Source organism: Plecotus auritus (genome assembly GCF_963455305.1).
Source record: "Plecotus auritus genome assembly, chromosome: 7".
In the NCBI taxonomy this organism is placed as follows: Eukaryota; Metazoa; Chordata; class Mammalia; order Chiroptera; family Vespertilionidae; genus Plecotus; species Plecotus auritus.
Genome location: NC_137774.1, coordinates 14,720,900 through 14,737,608, shown reverse-complemented (window position 1 = coordinate 14,737,608; position 16,709 = coordinate 14,720,900). Strand labels below are relative to the sequence as shown.

Here is a 16,709-nt window from a genome sequence, read left to right as displayed (position 1 = left end):
AGACTTTTCCAAGAAAAGGGAAAAAAGAGGGGCAAGTTGAATAGGTCAGAGGCAGGCAGCAAGATGCCCAGGACCTCCGGGCCCAGCCTGTCAGGAGGCAGGCAGAGGGGGCCCAGAGTGTAGACCGAGGAGAGCTCTGACCTGTGAGGAACTCAAGGAGATCCCTCCCCTAGAGTCTCAGACGCCTTGGGCCCTCAGATTTGGGGGGACGTGTATTTTAGTCAGGATCCCACATTTATGAGGCCTCTTCCTGTTCCCTGCTCCCATCTGCCACTGCAGAGCAGCTGAAATGCAAGGCCACCTCAAGCCTGCAGCCAGAGCCCCGTGGCCCTGCTGGCTGTCCCTCCTGGCTGTCTCAGGTGCTGTCACTGACCTTGAGGCAGAGCGGCCCTCGGAAGTACTGGGTCCAAGGGTGGCAGCCGTTGAGCATATGCAGCATCATGCAACAGCTGCTCCACACGTCCACCTTGGCATCACAGGGCTTGCCCATCACCACCTCTGGAGCCATGTGGGTCTCTGTGCCAGGGATGTAGTCCCCTGAGGAGGCGAGGGAGACAGAAGTCACCTGTGACCTCTGATAGGCAAGAGCTTCGGCAATGACCACCCCAGTCCATTCCTGAGATGCCTTGAACTTGTCTCTGTTAAAGTGCTTTAAACAGAGATGAAGCCTTCAGATCAAACCTGCTGGGGATGAGCTAAGTCAGGGGTTCTGCTGGGACTGGTACAAAGAATACATCATCCAAATATGGATGCTGCCCTTTGGACCAAATCCTTAAAGTGCTTTTTAAAAATGGGGAGGGGCCTGGACATTGAAAATTAGGTTGTGGAAGACTAATGAATGGTATCATATTCCTGAAATTTTAGTAAGTGAAAAAAACATACTAACTTATGTTCATAAAGGCTAGAAGGATTGATACCAGATGTAAACAGCATTTTTTTTTGTTCTGGTGACCTATAGTTTTTATTTTTGCTTAGCTCTAGTTCCTGCAAATACATTAGAAAAGAAATTATTTTTGTAATAAAAAAAACCCCAAGTTATTTTAGAGTGGAGGGCAGGTGTCCATGTTCAATTTACATCTTCAGAATCACAATCACAATCCTTTAACAACAAGTAAGCACTTTTTCCCAAAAGGTTGTTTTTCCTTTGGTCAAAATGAAACCATTTTATGCTTAATGGTATAAATGAAAAAAAGCAAGGCACAGAATTGGGTTATAATGGCCTTAACTATGTACAGAAAAAAACCCCAAAATACCTGGAAGGAATTATCTAAAATTTCATGATTATCTTCCTGAGAAAGAAAAATGGTGAGAATTCCTTTTTTCCTCCCCTTCTATATCATTTAACTCTGTAGTTGCAAAATATCTTACAATGGGTGTAGATTACTTTAACAATCAGAAAAATATAAGTTAAAAGCAGATATTTCTCCAGCTACACAGCTCAGGCCTTTGTGCCTCCAGAAACTGCTCTCAAAGGCGCAGGAAGACTGAGGTCACAGGCTGGGAGCACAGCTCCCCAGGAAGGCCAGACAAGAGGGATGGAGCCATGGAAGCTTCTGGGAGAAGACCTGAGACCTAGGGTCAGGCACGCAGCCTTTCCATTCTCCTCTGTGTAAAGGGAAATCAGAAATGAGCAGCTGACATGTGTTATTGCATTTAAGTCTGACAACAAAAGCCTTATAATTCTCTAGGGCCGCTGTGGGGCTGAGGCATGTTGGTGGACATAAGTGCTCCCATCTCTGATTCCATTATGGAAGGTACAGGAGGACAGGGCTAATACTGAGGCTACTGGCGGGGGATAGGCGGGGGGCGGGGGGTGGGGGTGGGGAGGGAGGGCATGGGCTTACCTGTGAGCAAGGAATTCCCCAGGCCATCAGGTCGCAGGCACACAGCATGGCCAAAGTCACAGAGGGCTGCCCGGCTCCCATCCTTGGACAGGAGCACGTTGTCAGCTGCCAGGCCGCCCCGGGGAAGAAGAGGAACAGGTGAGTCACGTCGGGCCCGGCCCACCCTGGACCTCCAGTGAGGCAATTTTCTGGCTGACCCTCCATGGCAGCTGCTGCTTTTGATTAGGCTCATTCGTCATGGAGGAAGGGAGGAGGGTATCAGTTCAGGCTCAAGGCAGGCAGCAGGCAGGCGTTCCAAGAGTGAGGGGACAGGAGTAGAGTTTACTCAGCTCTGCGGCCTCTCTCCCCCCAGTGGTCACCAGTGTGTAGGAGCTCGATCGGGGGCTCTCTGTGGGCACCACCCACTGAGGGCTTAGAGAACACTTCCCATTCCCACCGGCACAGCCCTGTCAGCCTGGCCCCGGCCCTGCCCCTGGAGATGACCAGGGAGCTCAGCAGACTGGGGAAGAAATCAGCAGGACGGGAGAGGAGGAAGCCCGCTGGGACCAGGGCCTCACCTTTGACATCGCCGTGTAGAATCCTGCGGGTGTGGAGGTATTCCAGCCCTTCCAGGGCCTGGCCCAGGTAGTAAAGGGCTCGGTCCTCTGGCAGACGGCCCATCTGCTTGATGAGCTGGCCCAGGGAGCCACCTAGGAGACCAATGGCCAGTCTTTACATGCGGCTCTGCCAGGCCTCCAAGCCAAGGTCTAGGGCAGGTGGTGGAAAAGCAGGCCTTTCCCGCCAATGCATCAGGGTCAATAGGTTAAAAACGGATGGACTGGGGACCAAGGTGAACCTGGGTAAGACTCGGGGAAAACCCTCGGCTCTGAATTTTGAGGGAGAAGGGGTGGGACCTAGCTCCTTACCTTCCAGCAGTTCCATGAAGATGTTGACCCAAGGACCTTCCTTCACTGCTCCATACAAAGGGACAATTCTGGGCGAAGTCAGCCCTGCACACGACATCAACTCCTCTGCCCGAAACATATCCACTCGCACCTGAAAGGGCCCGGAGGTGGCTGTGAGTCAGGGTGAGGGGCCAGGGCGGGCTTCCTGTCACCCTGTCAGGACCCGGATGCTCCCCACACAGAGCCTGCTGATGTGCCCAGTGATGATTCTGAGGCCAGGCAGGGCCCTTCAGAAACTAAACTGTATACCCCTGGGGTCAGGGCAACTCCCAGGACTTGATTAAAGTTCTGAGGGGCTGACGTGTGTGAACACACAAAAACTTGCAATCCTTATCCAGGCTCCGGGCAGGCTGCCCATCCTCAAATCTGCCAAACACAGAACATTTCTTTTTTAACCCCAGCACAAATGACTGGGCAATTTCTAGGACACAGGACCTCTCCTCTATCAACACCCACAATGACTTCAGATGCTGGGCTTCTGAATCATATCAAGACTTTGATTCTGGCCCTAACTGGTTTGGCTCAGTGGATAGAGTGTTGGCCTGCGGACTGAAGGGTCCCAGGTTCGATTCTGGTCAAGGGCATGTACCATGTACCAGTGGGGGGTGTGCAGAAGGCAGCTGATCGATGTTTCTCTCTCATTGATGTTTCTAACTCTCTATCCCTCTCCCTTCCTCTCTGTAAAAAATCAATAAAATATATATTTTTAAAAAAAGACTCTGACTCTGTCAGTGCCTCTGAATCCTCAGCACGCTTCTCACGCTCATGCTGGTCTTTTTCCTCCCAGGGCTACAACGTCCATGTGGACTGCACAGTGCTATTTGCTCTGTTTGCAGCTGTTTCCCTAGCATCTGGGCACAGAAGGCTTCTGGGGAGGGGTTTGGCCCAGGACCCTCCCGCTGGGGACTGGCCTGGCCGGCCTGAGAACACCCCCTCCTTTCCGCAGGGACCAGCATGGGGTGGCAGGAAGAACCAGGCCCTCATACAAGCACCCTGGGCAGAGACCCTCGCTCAGCCACTTCGAAAGGTAGATCAATCCCCCAAACCCTGTTTCCATAAGTGTAAGGTGGGGACAGTGCCTCTGCTCCTGGGGAGAGTGAGGATTTGGAGGGATGATAACCAGCACGGGGCCTGGCAACCAGTGGTGCTCAGGAAATGCTCGCTTCCCACCTCCTCCTCCAGCTCAAGTGAGAGTAGCTTAGGAAATGCTTAGGCTTCCTGAAGAGACTTTCCTTCCCGCTCCTGGGGGTTCTCATGTTCGCCTAGAGAGGTACCACCAGGGGGCGCCAGGGGTAGCAGAACCGGCCTGGAAAAAATCAGTCAGGACCTGGCAGTTTTCTTTGGAGGGAGACGTGCTGACTTGGCAAACAGCTCTGACGATTTGGGGTTTTGGACTTTTGCCTATCAGTGGAAAATGTCTCTCTTCTGGTTACATACAGAATATCTGGTTTTGATAATGAACTTGCATGAACTTTGACTCTTTGTCAGTGTTTCCAGCCCTGAACCTGATGGAGCTAACGCACCAAGGGGGCTTGTTTTAGCAAATGTCTGTAAACTCAGTGCTCCCAAACTGCTAGTCGAAGCACCTTGGGGCATCACCAAGAACTGAGAAGGGCACGCCAGAGTATTTCACTTTTGGGGCAACAGCCACGATGTACATTTATGGGACACCGAGTAAACTGCTGGCTTGAGATAGTTCACTTTCAACACTAGGTTGCAAAGCATTCCTTTTGATGATAGATCTTTATGAAACTAGGATTTTGGAGGTTGCTGTGATCCGTACTTCAGGGGGAGCACGTGGAGCAGGAAACGAAGGTGATGGTGTCCAATCTGATTTCAGAGTGTGAGAAGTTGTGCAATGCCCAGCAGTGAGTGCATCCCAGTAGTAATTATGGTTAAGAACAGAAGAAAAATTTTCTTTCAATTTCTATGTATTGTTTATCAAATGGCTACTAAGTTGTTAGGATAAAGACATTATTGGACCTAATTCCTTCATAAGTGGAACTGTTAGGCACTTGTTTTGGCCTCGGATGCCATGAAAATATTACTGAGACATTAAGAGCTGTGAAAGAAAGTCTGGGGACCTCTGCTTTAACTTTTAAGAGATCCATAATTCCCTCTAGAGTGGCCCGGCCATGTTAAGAGCATTCCCACCCACACAACCAAAGGGGGGTCGAAGGAGACTCTTCAGAACACAAGGTGGTTTAGAAATCTGTGCCAGCTCAGGGAGAGCAGGCTGGCAGGGCAGTCCCGAGGGAGCCAGGTGGGGAGAACACAGGCTGTGCAGCCCAGGCCAGCTGCCCATCTGGCCCCCATCCCCGCTCTGGACTTCAGTGTCCTCATCCAGAAAGTGAGGGATGTTAATGAGAACTAATATTTAATACACACGTAACATATGCCAGGTACTATTCTACACGAATCACTGGTTATTTACATCTTACAATAGCCTGTGAGCTGATATTCTCATTATCTCCACAGAGCAGGTGCTTGGCAGCAGCTGGCTTTACTTGGCCAAGGCCACGCTATCCCAGATCAGTGGCAGAGTCAAAAGGAGGCTCCCAGAACTCCATGCTTGAGCCAGATGTCCTCAAATGAATGGTTCCTAACCCTCTTTGGGCCACAGATTCCTTTGAAAATCTGACAAATAGCCTTAACCGGTTTGGCTCAGTGGATAGAGCGTCGGCCTGTGGACTGAAGGGTCCCAGGTTCGATTCCAGTCAAGGACATGTACCTTGGTTGCGGGCACATCCCTAGTGGGGGGTGTGCAGGAGGCAGCTGATCGATGTTTCTCTCTCATTGATGTTTCTAACTCTCTATCCCTCTCCCTTCCTCTCTGTAAAAAAATCAATAAAATATATTTTAAAAAAAAGAAAATCTGATAAATAACACAGACCCTTCCCCATAAAAATGTGTGTGCATCCATACATCAAGAGCGCGCGCGCGCATGCACACACACACACACACACACACACACACACACACACAGAGGAGTTCATGGACCTTATGAATTCATCCGCTGTTAGGATGAAAATTTATACACTGGCAGTTAAAAGCACCAGCGCAAATGCGTATGTACCAGTAAGGAAATCTGCCCATGACATATTATTACATGAAGAAAACATGGTACCGAACAATCTCTAGGGTACAATCTCATTTTAATAAAGGCAACAACTACATGTTTATATATGCAAAACAAGTCTAAAATGATTTATGTCAAAGAATAGTTACCTCTGAGAATGGGATCAGGGAATAGGGAGACTTTTGCTTTTTGGGTATCATTTGAATTCTTTTATAATGAGCCTATATTTATTTGCAATTAAAAAGTAAGATCAGCCCCAGCTGGTTTGGTTCAGTGGAGAGAGCGTTGGCCTGAGGACTGAAAGGTCGATTTCGGTCAAGGGCACATGCCTGGGTTGTGGGCTCGATCCCCAGAAGGGGGTGTGTAGGAGGCAGCTGATTAATGATTCATCACTGATGTTTCTATCTCTCTCTCCCTCTCCCTTCCTTTCTGAAATCAATAAAAACATATTTTTTAAAAAAGTAAGATCATAAAAAACCTTAAAAACCAAAAACTCTACATTAAACCCCAGACTCATGACCAATCAGCATTTGACCTGGGGTCATGGATGTTCTAGAAGGAGGACCAAGGAAGTGTTGTCCTCACCGTGTGCTGGATCCTCCCCAGGGAGCATTAGACAGTGCATGACTTGCTCTGACCCTATGTGCAGTCTGACCTCTGACCCTGTCCCCCCATCGTACCCCCTCAGCAGGGAACAGCTTCTCAGATCTTCCAGATGAACATCCTAAAGAACCCCATTGCCTGCCCTATCTCCTCCCCTTGAGAGAAAGGAGAGAGGGAGGGGCTGTCTGCCCAGCCAAGGGCAGCTGCGTGGGCTGCCAACAAGCCGTCCTCACTGAGACCTTGGACAGCAGGAGGAGAGTTGGGAGAGTGGATGCTCCAGCGGAAGCGCTGAGTGGACGGGTGGGAAGCCGAGTGGTGCTTGGAGCGTTCCTCACTGCCTTGATGAGAAATGGAGGATTTGTCCTCTTCTACTATATTCGGGTTGTTTACCTTGTTGCCTGGGACTCTGACAACCTCATCAGGGGAACAGCTGAGAAGCCCAGTGACTAAGCCCCCAGCACTGACCATTCATCTCTAGGACACTTCACACCCTCTCAGGAGGGACAGCTGCGCCTTCTCCGATGGCCTGGGGAGGGAGCTGCTGCTGAAGAGGTCAGGCACGTGGCCTTGGCATCCCAGGGGAAGATGACCCACGCTGGCAAGAACTCCGCACATGTTTTGGTCAGTGGGGGTTGGCCAGGGCAGAGCTTGCTTATTTGACACAGTATGTCTGAAGTTTGGGGTAATACCTACGGAGAGTCCCCTCACTTGTCCTGTCGCCCTGAGGCTCCAACTCTAGAGCTCTAACACCCTGGCCCAGGTACAAGCCAGGGAAGCCAGGTGTATTAACATCACCATTTGTATCTTCACCCCTTAAAGCCACAGGCATCCATGACAGCGGCAGAGTTGATGTCCACTCTGCACAGGCCCTGGTCTGGCTACTTGGTTTCTTTCCATTTAGGGACCAGAGTGACCTTGACAAAAGCCACTTGAAAACAAGGTCCATCTCTCAGCTAGTCTATTTCACCTTGCCAACGGGCCAAGGAAATGCCCACAGAAATGTTTCTGATTTCTGGCGTCAGAGGTCCTGGACGCTGGCCTTGGGCCAGGGACAAAGTGGCTTCCAGTCAAGGTGAGCCGAGAGCCAGAGGGAGGAGAAAAGGTGGCAGAAGGGGAGCAGGGTTGACACCTTCCAGGTCTGTGGATGTGCGGCTGGTGGGCCTGTGTGTGATTTGACAGAAGGAGGCCTCAGTTTCAGGCCCAGCTGTGTGGCTTTGGGCAAGGCACGTGACTCTCTGGGCTCCAGTTCTAACATGGTGAGATGAAAGAGTGGAGAGGTGATTCATGCCTGTGTCTCTAGTTGAAATCCTAGGACCACAAGTCCTTCTCCCCACCCTCCTTGAAAAGTGTTTCAGAGGCAGACTCAAGTCAGACAAGCCTGGGTCTCTTGCTAAGTCTCATTTCCTCATAATGTCCATCACCCAGGACCAAACTCAAACCAGATCTGACTCCCCCCCATGCACAGACGCCTCTAGGAGGCACCTGTTAGGTGGAGGTATTGCTCTTGTAATTGCCTTATGGCCCAAGTGTGGTGGCCCCACTGTGTGGTTAGTGGTTTCAGCCTCACATGAATGTCATGGTGATCCGCCCGTCTTCCAGGGTTACCTGCCCCTGGCATGGCGTCAGGAGTGGCCCAGGCTGCTTGCACACTCTCACATCCCCTCTCACTTGCACGCATAACAAGTCCAGCTCCCAAACTGAGCCAGGGCAGCCAGGAGAGCCGGGCTCCATTAGCAAGTTAGACCCACGCCACCCTGGGCCTACCTCGAAGGAAAGCGGAGGGAGTGCAACCGGAGCCCTGGCCTCCCTCTCCAGCCCCTGGAGCTCTGGAACATTTCTGGGGCCTACCTTTTTGACAGCACACTGGAAGCCGGTCTGCTTGTCCTCCATCCTGTGTACCTCTCCGAAGGAGCCTCTCCCCAGGCAGGGCTGGCGCGTGGCCCAGTGGACCTCCTCTCGGTACTCATAATCCACCGGCTTCAGTTTCTGGAGTTGGCAGGAGAGAGGCCAGTTTCAGTGGCCAGGCCACAGGGGGACGAGGCGTTACAGTTAGGAAGGCTCTCTAGCTGGCAGTCCTGGTCAGGCTGCCAGCTGGGGCTGAGCCCTCACTACCAAAGACATCACCGAGCTGGGGGTTGGGAGGGCAGGACCCAGAGAGGGGGTTATGGGAATTAGGTGAAGGCAAATGAGTGCCTCACGTGCTGCCGGAGGCAAGCTGGTCCTTGTAATGAAAAGTCTCCCAGACTGTGGTTGTGGGACAGAAATGGACATTGTCGCAATGTTGACAATGAGAAAATATAACGCAGGAGCTAAAAGGTAGAAGAAAGGGAAGGACAGGGAAGGGGGCAGGGGCCGAGGGATAATGTCAAAGATGGATGGAATAAAGCCCAGAAATGTAAGCGAGGAAAATCATTTAGGGTTACAAAATTATCTAGTAAGAGAATTAGAGGACACGGGGAAGATGGGGAGTAGTGACGAAGGGCAAATCCTCATGTTTCACATCGGGGGTCCTGGGTAACTTCTGAAGTTGATATTTGCTTATTCCCATTTCTCAGCATATGTATTATTCATATAACACACGCACACGATTCAGCAGTTATGAGGCAACCAATCAGACTAAAAACAGAAGTAGCTAAAAAGAGGGAAAAGGGAGCCTGGAGGTTGAGTGGGAGACTATGCTTTTCATCAGCGGTAAGCAATTTGCTATGATTTCATCTTTTTATCACATGCCTGAGTGATTTTGATAAAGAGAAAAACACCATCCCCCTAAAGCAGTGGTCAGCAAACCGCGGCTCGTGAGCCACATGCGACTCGCAAGCCGCGGTTTGCCGCTCTGTTGACTAATGAGTTTGCCGACCACTGCCCTAAAGGGCGGGCACTTGATAGTGGGTCTGGCAGGTTCCCAGCGACGCCCCTTCTTCCATAGCAGGTCCCCCTGATTCCCAGCTGCTATCCTTGACCCTGGACTTGGTGGTGGTGGGAGAGGTATGGGTGTGTGTTTGGGGGATTAGTTACCTCAGTAAGCAGGACTCCCTCGCTGTCCTCAGTTTTGGGGCTGGGCTTCTGGGGCCTGGAGCCCCTCGCCGACCAGGTCTTGGCCAGGCTGGCTAGGCTGTGGGCCTGGCCGGAGCTCACGCTTCCTTGCAGGGCGTGCACCAGGTACTCCTCCACAGAAAACTTCTCATGAGTGCCACAAGGTGGGCAGCTGGGCTCCAGGGGTGGGCCAGGCAGGGGCTTCTGACGGTCTCTATAGGCTAGTTTGCTCAGGGGTGGGCCAGGCAGGGGCTGATGGCTGTCTACACAGGCCAGTTTGCCCAGGAAGGACTCTAGGGGGTGCGGTTTCCAGGGCTGGAGCGGGTGGAATGGGAAGGGATGGGGCAGTCTGCCGTAGGGGAAGGGGTGAGCAGGCTGGGGCAGGGGCCCTACATCCTGGGGGTGGTGGAGTTTCCACACGTGGTTTAGGCATTGCAAGGGGCTGATCAGTTTGTGGAGTTCCGATCGAGGCAGTGCTGGCCGTAGGCCTTCCCCAAGTTTCTTAAAATAGAGTTGGCCAAGGCCTGGCTCCTTCAGAGGCTTGGTGAACTGGAGGGCATTGCTAATATATGGGGTGCCAAGCGGGGACTCGTCCTCCTGTGGGGAAAATACAGGTGTTAGGACACAGGGCCAGGCCAAGGCTCAGGCGCTGTGCCAAGGGCCCGTGAGCCGGTTCTGGGGATGACAGTGGGGCTCACCTGCACAGGGACTGTGCAGCTCTCCTGCTCGGGGGTTCTGGGGAGGGGTCTGGCCACGGTCACTCCCGCCTGAGCCAGGGACTTCGAGCTCTTCTTCTTGCGTTTCTTCCGGGCTTTGCTGCGACGCTTCCCCTTCCAACACACGCGGGCCATTTTGCCCTCAGTTGCGTGGGCCACATTGTTGGGGATCTGATCAAGGCTCTCAGACTGGCTGTCAAAAAGGGGACAGATATGCATTTTGAACGTGAGGAGGCAGGAAGACATAGGCAAATCCCAGCTCACTTGGTACTTAAGTGAACGTGGGAACATTCTCAAGCCCCCAGGAACCTCAGTTTTCTCATTTATAAAATGGGGGTAGTATTTCTGCAGGTGGAGAGGTGTAAAGAAACAGCTCATTGCCCAGCCAGCGTGGCTCAGTGGTTGACCTAGGAACCAGGAGGTCACGGTTCCATTCCCGTTCAGGGCACATGCCCAGGTTTCGGGCTCCATCCCCAGTGTGGGGCATGCAGGAGGCAGCCAATCAATGATTCTCTCTCATCGTTAAAGTTTCTCTCTCTCTCTCCCTCTCCCTTCCTCTCTGAAATCAATAAAGATATATTAAAAAAAAAAAAAAAAAAAGAAACATCTCATTTAAAAAAGCCTATCTCAGTGCCTGGCCCCAAAGGCAAGTTTTCAATAAACTATTATTATTGGGACAGGGTGTTCAGGGCACACGCTTCTCTCCCTGCTCTCCAAGGGGGAGAGTCCCTGGAGGGCTCAGAAGGTGGCCTGTGACTCTGAGGGTCACTCCAGGGTGGGCATTAACTCTAACTGACAAGAGTTTGTTTCTGTCACCTCCAGAAGAAGGGACAGTTGAGGTCGGTCAACTCTGATCCCTGGTGGCCGTAGGAATGTGAGGAGCCACAGAAACAAGAAATCTTGCCTGGGCAGGTGACCAGGGACCAGGGGAGCCTGGCTTTCTCTGATGGCCTCCCCACCACCATGGATCTCACTGGCTCTTTCCCCTGCCAGGTATTAAGGCACTGGCAACAGTTTCTGAAAGGATGGCTGCCAAACAGCTGTGGACAGACCGCGGCCTTAGCCACCCTCGCACAAAGGAGGCAGACTCACCCCAGTCCTGGGGGCTGCAGAGGCCTACACGCTTCTCTCCGGGAGCTGAAAGAAGTGGGTCCCTCAGAAACCCCTTCCCTGGGCAAAAGGCATGAGGGGCAGTGTAAGGAATTTGACCAAACACTGAGCATTTATGGGTTTCAGGGCAGCGGCCCTCCCCACAACCTTTTTTGTTTTTTGAAAAATATATTTTTATTGATTTCAGAGAGGAAGAGAGAGGGAGAGATAGATAGAAACATCAATGATGAGAGAGAATCACTGATTGGCTGCCTCTTGCACACCCCCGCTGGGGACTGAGCCCGAAATTGGGGCATGTGCCCTTGACCGGAATTGAACTCGGGACCCTTCAGTCAGCAGGCTCTATCCACTAAGCCAAACCGGCTAGGGCCCCACAACCTTTTATCACTAGCAGTTTCCATATTGCAATGATAAAAAATCTGCCTGGTGGTAGAGGAGGAAGTTGTTTCCAGGTTTAACTTTCAGTTGCCAAAATTCATCTTTGGGGATGGGGAGCCTGGGAACAGACTGAGCCTCGCTTGGCCTCCTTCCTCCAAGGCCACGGAGCTGTGAGTCTGCCTGCCTGCTTCCAAACCCTCATCCCTCCCGGGTGTGTCTCACAGGAGAAAAGACACTGCAGGTTTCTCCCACAGTCAGGGTGGCCCCTCGGGCCTGCACCAATGGTCACACACCAGCGAAAAAGTGATTTCTGTTCCCAGCGCCCTCCCTATTGATGGGAAATGAGGGGGAGCAGCAAGGACTCTGAGGAGAATAAAAATAAAACGTCAAGCTGATGCGACCCAGAGGCAGTCATCCACACGCTGTGAAAGGCTTTTGAAAAGCTTATTTGGCTGAGAGAGCAGCTCAGCCAGGAAAGCCTGGGCGGGTTCCAAGGGCTGCACCGCAGGTGCTGAAGGAGGGAGCCAGGGGTCACTGGGGAGCGGCCGGGCGAGCAGCTGGGGGAGGGAGGACGCTGGCTTAGTTCCCTGTGTCCCACTCAAGCTCACCTCCTTACCTGTACTGTTTTGACCCAGCGATGAAAATCCGTTCTGAAAAGGTGGGGCTGAACTCTTGGCTATTCTCACCTTTTGGACAAGCAGAAGGGAGAAGACAAGGAACAGGAATTCAGCACTTAGGAGAGAGGCATTTTAGAGACACCCTCTGGACCACTCCCCCTCCTCCTCTGCAGACCACCTCTGTCTGTCTGGTGGCTCACCTCCTATGCATGCCAGCTCCTCTCACTGACTGTTTCACCCATCCTCCCAGTTTAAGGGTCAAGAGCAGAGGGCATACCTATAATATGGGGTCATAGGGTGCCCACCTCACTACGCTTATGTGAAGCTTAAGTGAGATGATCTATACAAAATCCTCAACAAAGTGCTTGGCACATATCACAGCTCAATAAATATAAGCTATTATATACTTACACATATGTGTATGTGTGTGTTTATGTGTATATTATTACATTATGTCACTCACTCCACTTCAATTTTTATTCTCTCATCTCTCCTCAAAAACCAGATAGAAGGCAGTGGAAGATGAGGGGAAGGATGTGTATGTGGGAAAATGCCATCACGAGCTGTCTGCCTGCCCCAGAAACCTCCCAGAGGGTGGGTGGGGGAGAGAGGAGACTCCTGGCCCCACCCAGCCCTCCTGGGAGTTCCTCAGGCTCCTGTGGCAGCCATCATTCCAAGTCATTTTGAGGTACTGTAAGTGGAAGCAGAAAGGACCAGGCCAGGCCTCACCCTGCAGCAGCCTGCGGCCATCAACTTGCCCAGCAGGCCCAAGAGCAGGTGTTCATTCTTTGGGGTGGGGCCACCTTGAGATGGAAGAGAATCAAGCCCCACAGGGGCTTTCCAGGAGACCTGGCCTTTCCTGTCTGGGGCCTCTCCAGAGGTGCTCCGGCTGCCCAAGGTCAGGACAGAAGGCTAAGGGCCTGCTTGACGATCCTGCAGAGTCCCCAGGACCTGTGGAGCCCACGGTGTCCTGCCTCCCAGCTCTCTTCCCTGCTCTGGTTACAGCGGGAAAAAGCCTCCATTTGCCACTTCTCCCTCCTTCTGTCTCACTCCCCAGCACAGTTATAACTCCAACTTCACTCTCAGTCTTGGCTTAACCCCCAATCCCCCCAGTTGTATCTTGTGAGAATCACAGAGAGTGGTCACCATGACCTCCCTCTTCCATAGGAGACCCCAAACCTCACCTGTGCCAGCCACCCTTGCGTAAGAGCTGCACCCACCTGCAGGCCCACCCTCTCTGCCAGTACCCTCCCAGCCCGGGGCCCTCACATTCAGCCTGGGCAATGATGGAGATGGCGGCCGGCCCTCCCTCGGAGCCTTCCTTGGCTGTGCCTTTGGTAATCACGTCGTTCAGGATTTCCCACTTCCCGCAGAACACGGGGCTCTTCTCCACGGCCTCGAGCTTGTTGATGGAGCTTTGCATCTTCTCCATTGCCTGTGTCTTCTCCTTGGCTTTGGCGAGCTCCTTCTGCTGCCCGACCGCCGAGCCAGGAGCGCCTGGGCAGGCCACTTCCATCACTGCCATCTCCCAGGCTCACGCTCACCCTGAGGGGAGACCAAACCAGAGCAGGTCACTCACAGACCCCAAGGGGCCCAGGTCAGGTGTGGGATGGAGGAGAAAAGCAGGGGAAATGGGGCTCTGCCTCTTTATGCCCAGGCATTTATCCTCCAAATCAGGGGTCCTCAAACTTTTTAAACAGGGGGCCAGTTCACTGTCCCTCAGACGGTTGGAGGGCCGGACTATAGTTAAAAAAAAAACTAAGAACAAATTCCTATGCGCACTGCGGGCCCGGGATGAGTCGGCTGCTAAGCAGGACAGGCAGCGGCACCCGGCGGGCCGGATACATGTCCTCGGCGGGCCGCATGTGGCCCGCGGGCCGTAGTTTGAGGACTCCTGCTCCAAATGTTCCCAAAGGCAAAGAAGTCCACCTCTCAGCATCTACACTGGCCCCAGGAGCAGTGAGTCCCCAGCCCTACCAGCACACCACCATCAACAGATGCCTCCACTCTGCCCAACAAGGAGGCTTCCAGCCACTTCCTCCAGACACCATGGCACAAACGTCTGGGTTGGTTCTTTCTTCCCTTCATAAATAATGGCAGAATCTCCTGCTGTTTGTTTCATGGCAAACGTTGCTTCCCCAGAACAGGGTGGTGGATCCTATATTCCAAAACCATGAGTCACCGCACTGACTGCTCAAGCCTTGTCTTCTTAGAGGACATGTCTGCACCGTCCACATGGCTCTTCTCCAACAGGAGGGAATAAAGGTTTTGCTCCCTGGCAGGGGTAGATATCTGTGTGCATAGGCGTGTATGTATACACATATCTTACGAAGTCTAAAAATCACCATGCAAACGGCAGCACCAGCACCTGGCTCCTGTCCAAGAAGCATCTGTTTGTGGCTCTCCAGAGGAACTGACACACTTCCTTCTGTAACGTCCAAACTCATTTGCTGAAAACCTCTCCTAGGAATCATCTTGCTTTCAGGCAACATCAGCAGTGGAGTTTATATTAGAGCCTCCAACACCCACCTACACCTCTGGAAATATGAGGGCAAAGCACAAGAATTCAATCTCCAGCAGCCCCGGGTGTTCCAGGAAGCTGCAGGGTGAGCCCTGTGTGGTGACAGCCGTGCAAATAGCCTGTGGGCTAGAACTGCCATGAAACAGAACCGTACCACCTGAGGCTGTGACCACCTGGGAACCCTTTTCAAGACTGGGGCTGTGAACTCCCACAGAGCAGGGTCTTGACTTGCTATAGACAAAGCCTGAGAAGGCACCAGATGCAAACAGGCCCTATTTATTTATTTATTTATTTATTATTTATTTATTTATTTATTTGGTGTTAATCCTCACCTGAGGATATTTTTCCATGGATTTTTAGAGAGTGGAAGGGAGCGGGGGAGAGACACACCGAGAGAAATATCCATGTGAGAGAGACACATTGATTGGTTGCCTCCACACGCCCCCATCAGGAACCTGCAACCAGGTACAAGCCCTTGACTGGAATCGAACCCGGGACCCTTCAGTCCCCGCAGGCTGATGCTGTATCGACTGAGCCAAACTGCCTAGGGCGCAAACAGGTCTTTAATGAGTGCTCTCTGGTGGCAGCGTGGTCTTAAAGGTGTCACTATCAGATGTAGTCTTCCCCGCTGGAACTCCACTCATCCCGGATCATGCCTCAGTTTGCTCTCTGGGCAGAAAGGCAGACCCTGTGGATGATGCCAAAGCTGTAACGCCTCTGGCCTTTTGCCCTGTCAAGCTAAAACGAGACAGTCAGAAGCTGGGAGACATTAGGCTCAAACCTTCCTACTGAGTCGGCCTCACCACAAAGACTATGAAAGACGGTGCCGGTCTGACTGGGGTGGGGGATGGGTGTGTTGGTCACTAATTCGATCCTCACATCTGGGCCTTCAAGGGCCTCCTCGCTTTGAACTCAGAGTGGCTCCAGCTTTCAGCTTGAACGCCTGGGTTTGGTCCTGAAGGCTAGACGCCGAGGAGGCTGAATGGGTGACCTCATCGTTACTTGATGACTTTCAGAAGTCCAGGGGGTGTTCTGACTTCAATTAGGCGAAAGCCCTCCAAGCAGGCTGTTTTCCTTGTAAGGCCCTTAGCCTTCTGTCCCAGCCCACACTTACTTCCCAACCCACACCTCCTCAACCCCTAACCTCCCAAAAGGAATTGATCTGGGGCCTAGAGCACCTCCTACCGTCCTCAGATTCTTTACCAGGGGAACTGAGATCTTAAAAACAACCCAAAACCTCCGAACCTAACAGCCATAGAGTTCTGCTTACAGGGACCTCCACAGTACTTTAACCTCCTCATTTTCTTTTTTGATATATATTTTTATTGATTTCAGAGAAGAAGGGAAAGGGAAAGAGAAACATCAATGGTGAGAGAGAATCACTGATCGGCTGCCTCCTGCACACTCCTTACTGGGGACTGAGCCAACAGCGCAGCCATGGGCCCTGACTGGGAATGGAACTGTGACCTCCTGGCTCACAGGTCAAAGCTCAACCACTGAGCAACACCCGCAGGGCGCAACCTCCTCTTTTTTTTTTTTTTTCTTCTCTTCTTTTTTTAATCCTCACCCGAGAATATTTTTCCATTGATTTTTAGACAGAGTGGAAGAGAGAGGGAAAGACAGAGAGAAATATATCACATCAATTGGTTGCCTCCTGCATGAGCCCAGATCTGGGCCCGGGCCAGGGAGGAGCCTGCAACCGAGGTACATGCCCTTGACTGGAATCTAACCCAGGATCCTTCGGTCCACAGGCCAACCTTCTATCCACTGAGCCAAACTGCCTAGGGCAGCGGTCCTCAAACTTTTTAAACAGGGGGCCAATTCACTGTCCCTCAGACTGTTGGAGGGCCGGACTATAGTTTAA

At 52.1% G+C, this 16,709-nt stretch overlaps 1 protein-coding gene across 1 annotated transcript in view; it reads right to left on the bottom strand.

Moving 5' to 3' along the window:
* The window catches only part of MAP3K14 (mitogen-activated protein kinase kinase kinase 14), a 45,208-nt gene that overhangs the window by 5,890 nt on the left and 22,609 nt on the right, over positions 1-16,709 (bottom strand). The window contains exons 2-10 of the mRNA XM_080680114.1: positions 13,594-13,869; positions 12,324-12,393; positions 10,202-10,412; positions 9,486-10,100; positions 8,319-8,456; positions 2,750-2,879; positions 2,402-2,533; positions 1,845-1,949; positions 374-537 (exon numbers count right to left, since the gene is read on the bottom strand). Of these exons, the coding sequence (XP_080536240.1) occupies positions 374-537; positions 1,845-1,949; positions 2,402-2,533; positions 2,750-2,879; positions 8,319-8,456; positions 9,486-10,100; positions 10,202-10,412; positions 12,324-12,393; positions 13,594-13,849 (1,821 nt within the window). The 5' untranslated portion in view covers positions 13,850-13,869. The remainder of the gene's footprint in view (positions 1-373; positions 538-1,844; positions 1,950-2,401; positions 2,534-2,749; positions 2,880-8,318; positions 8,457-9,485; positions 10,101-10,201; positions 10,413-12,323; positions 12,394-13,593; positions 13,870-16,709) is intronic.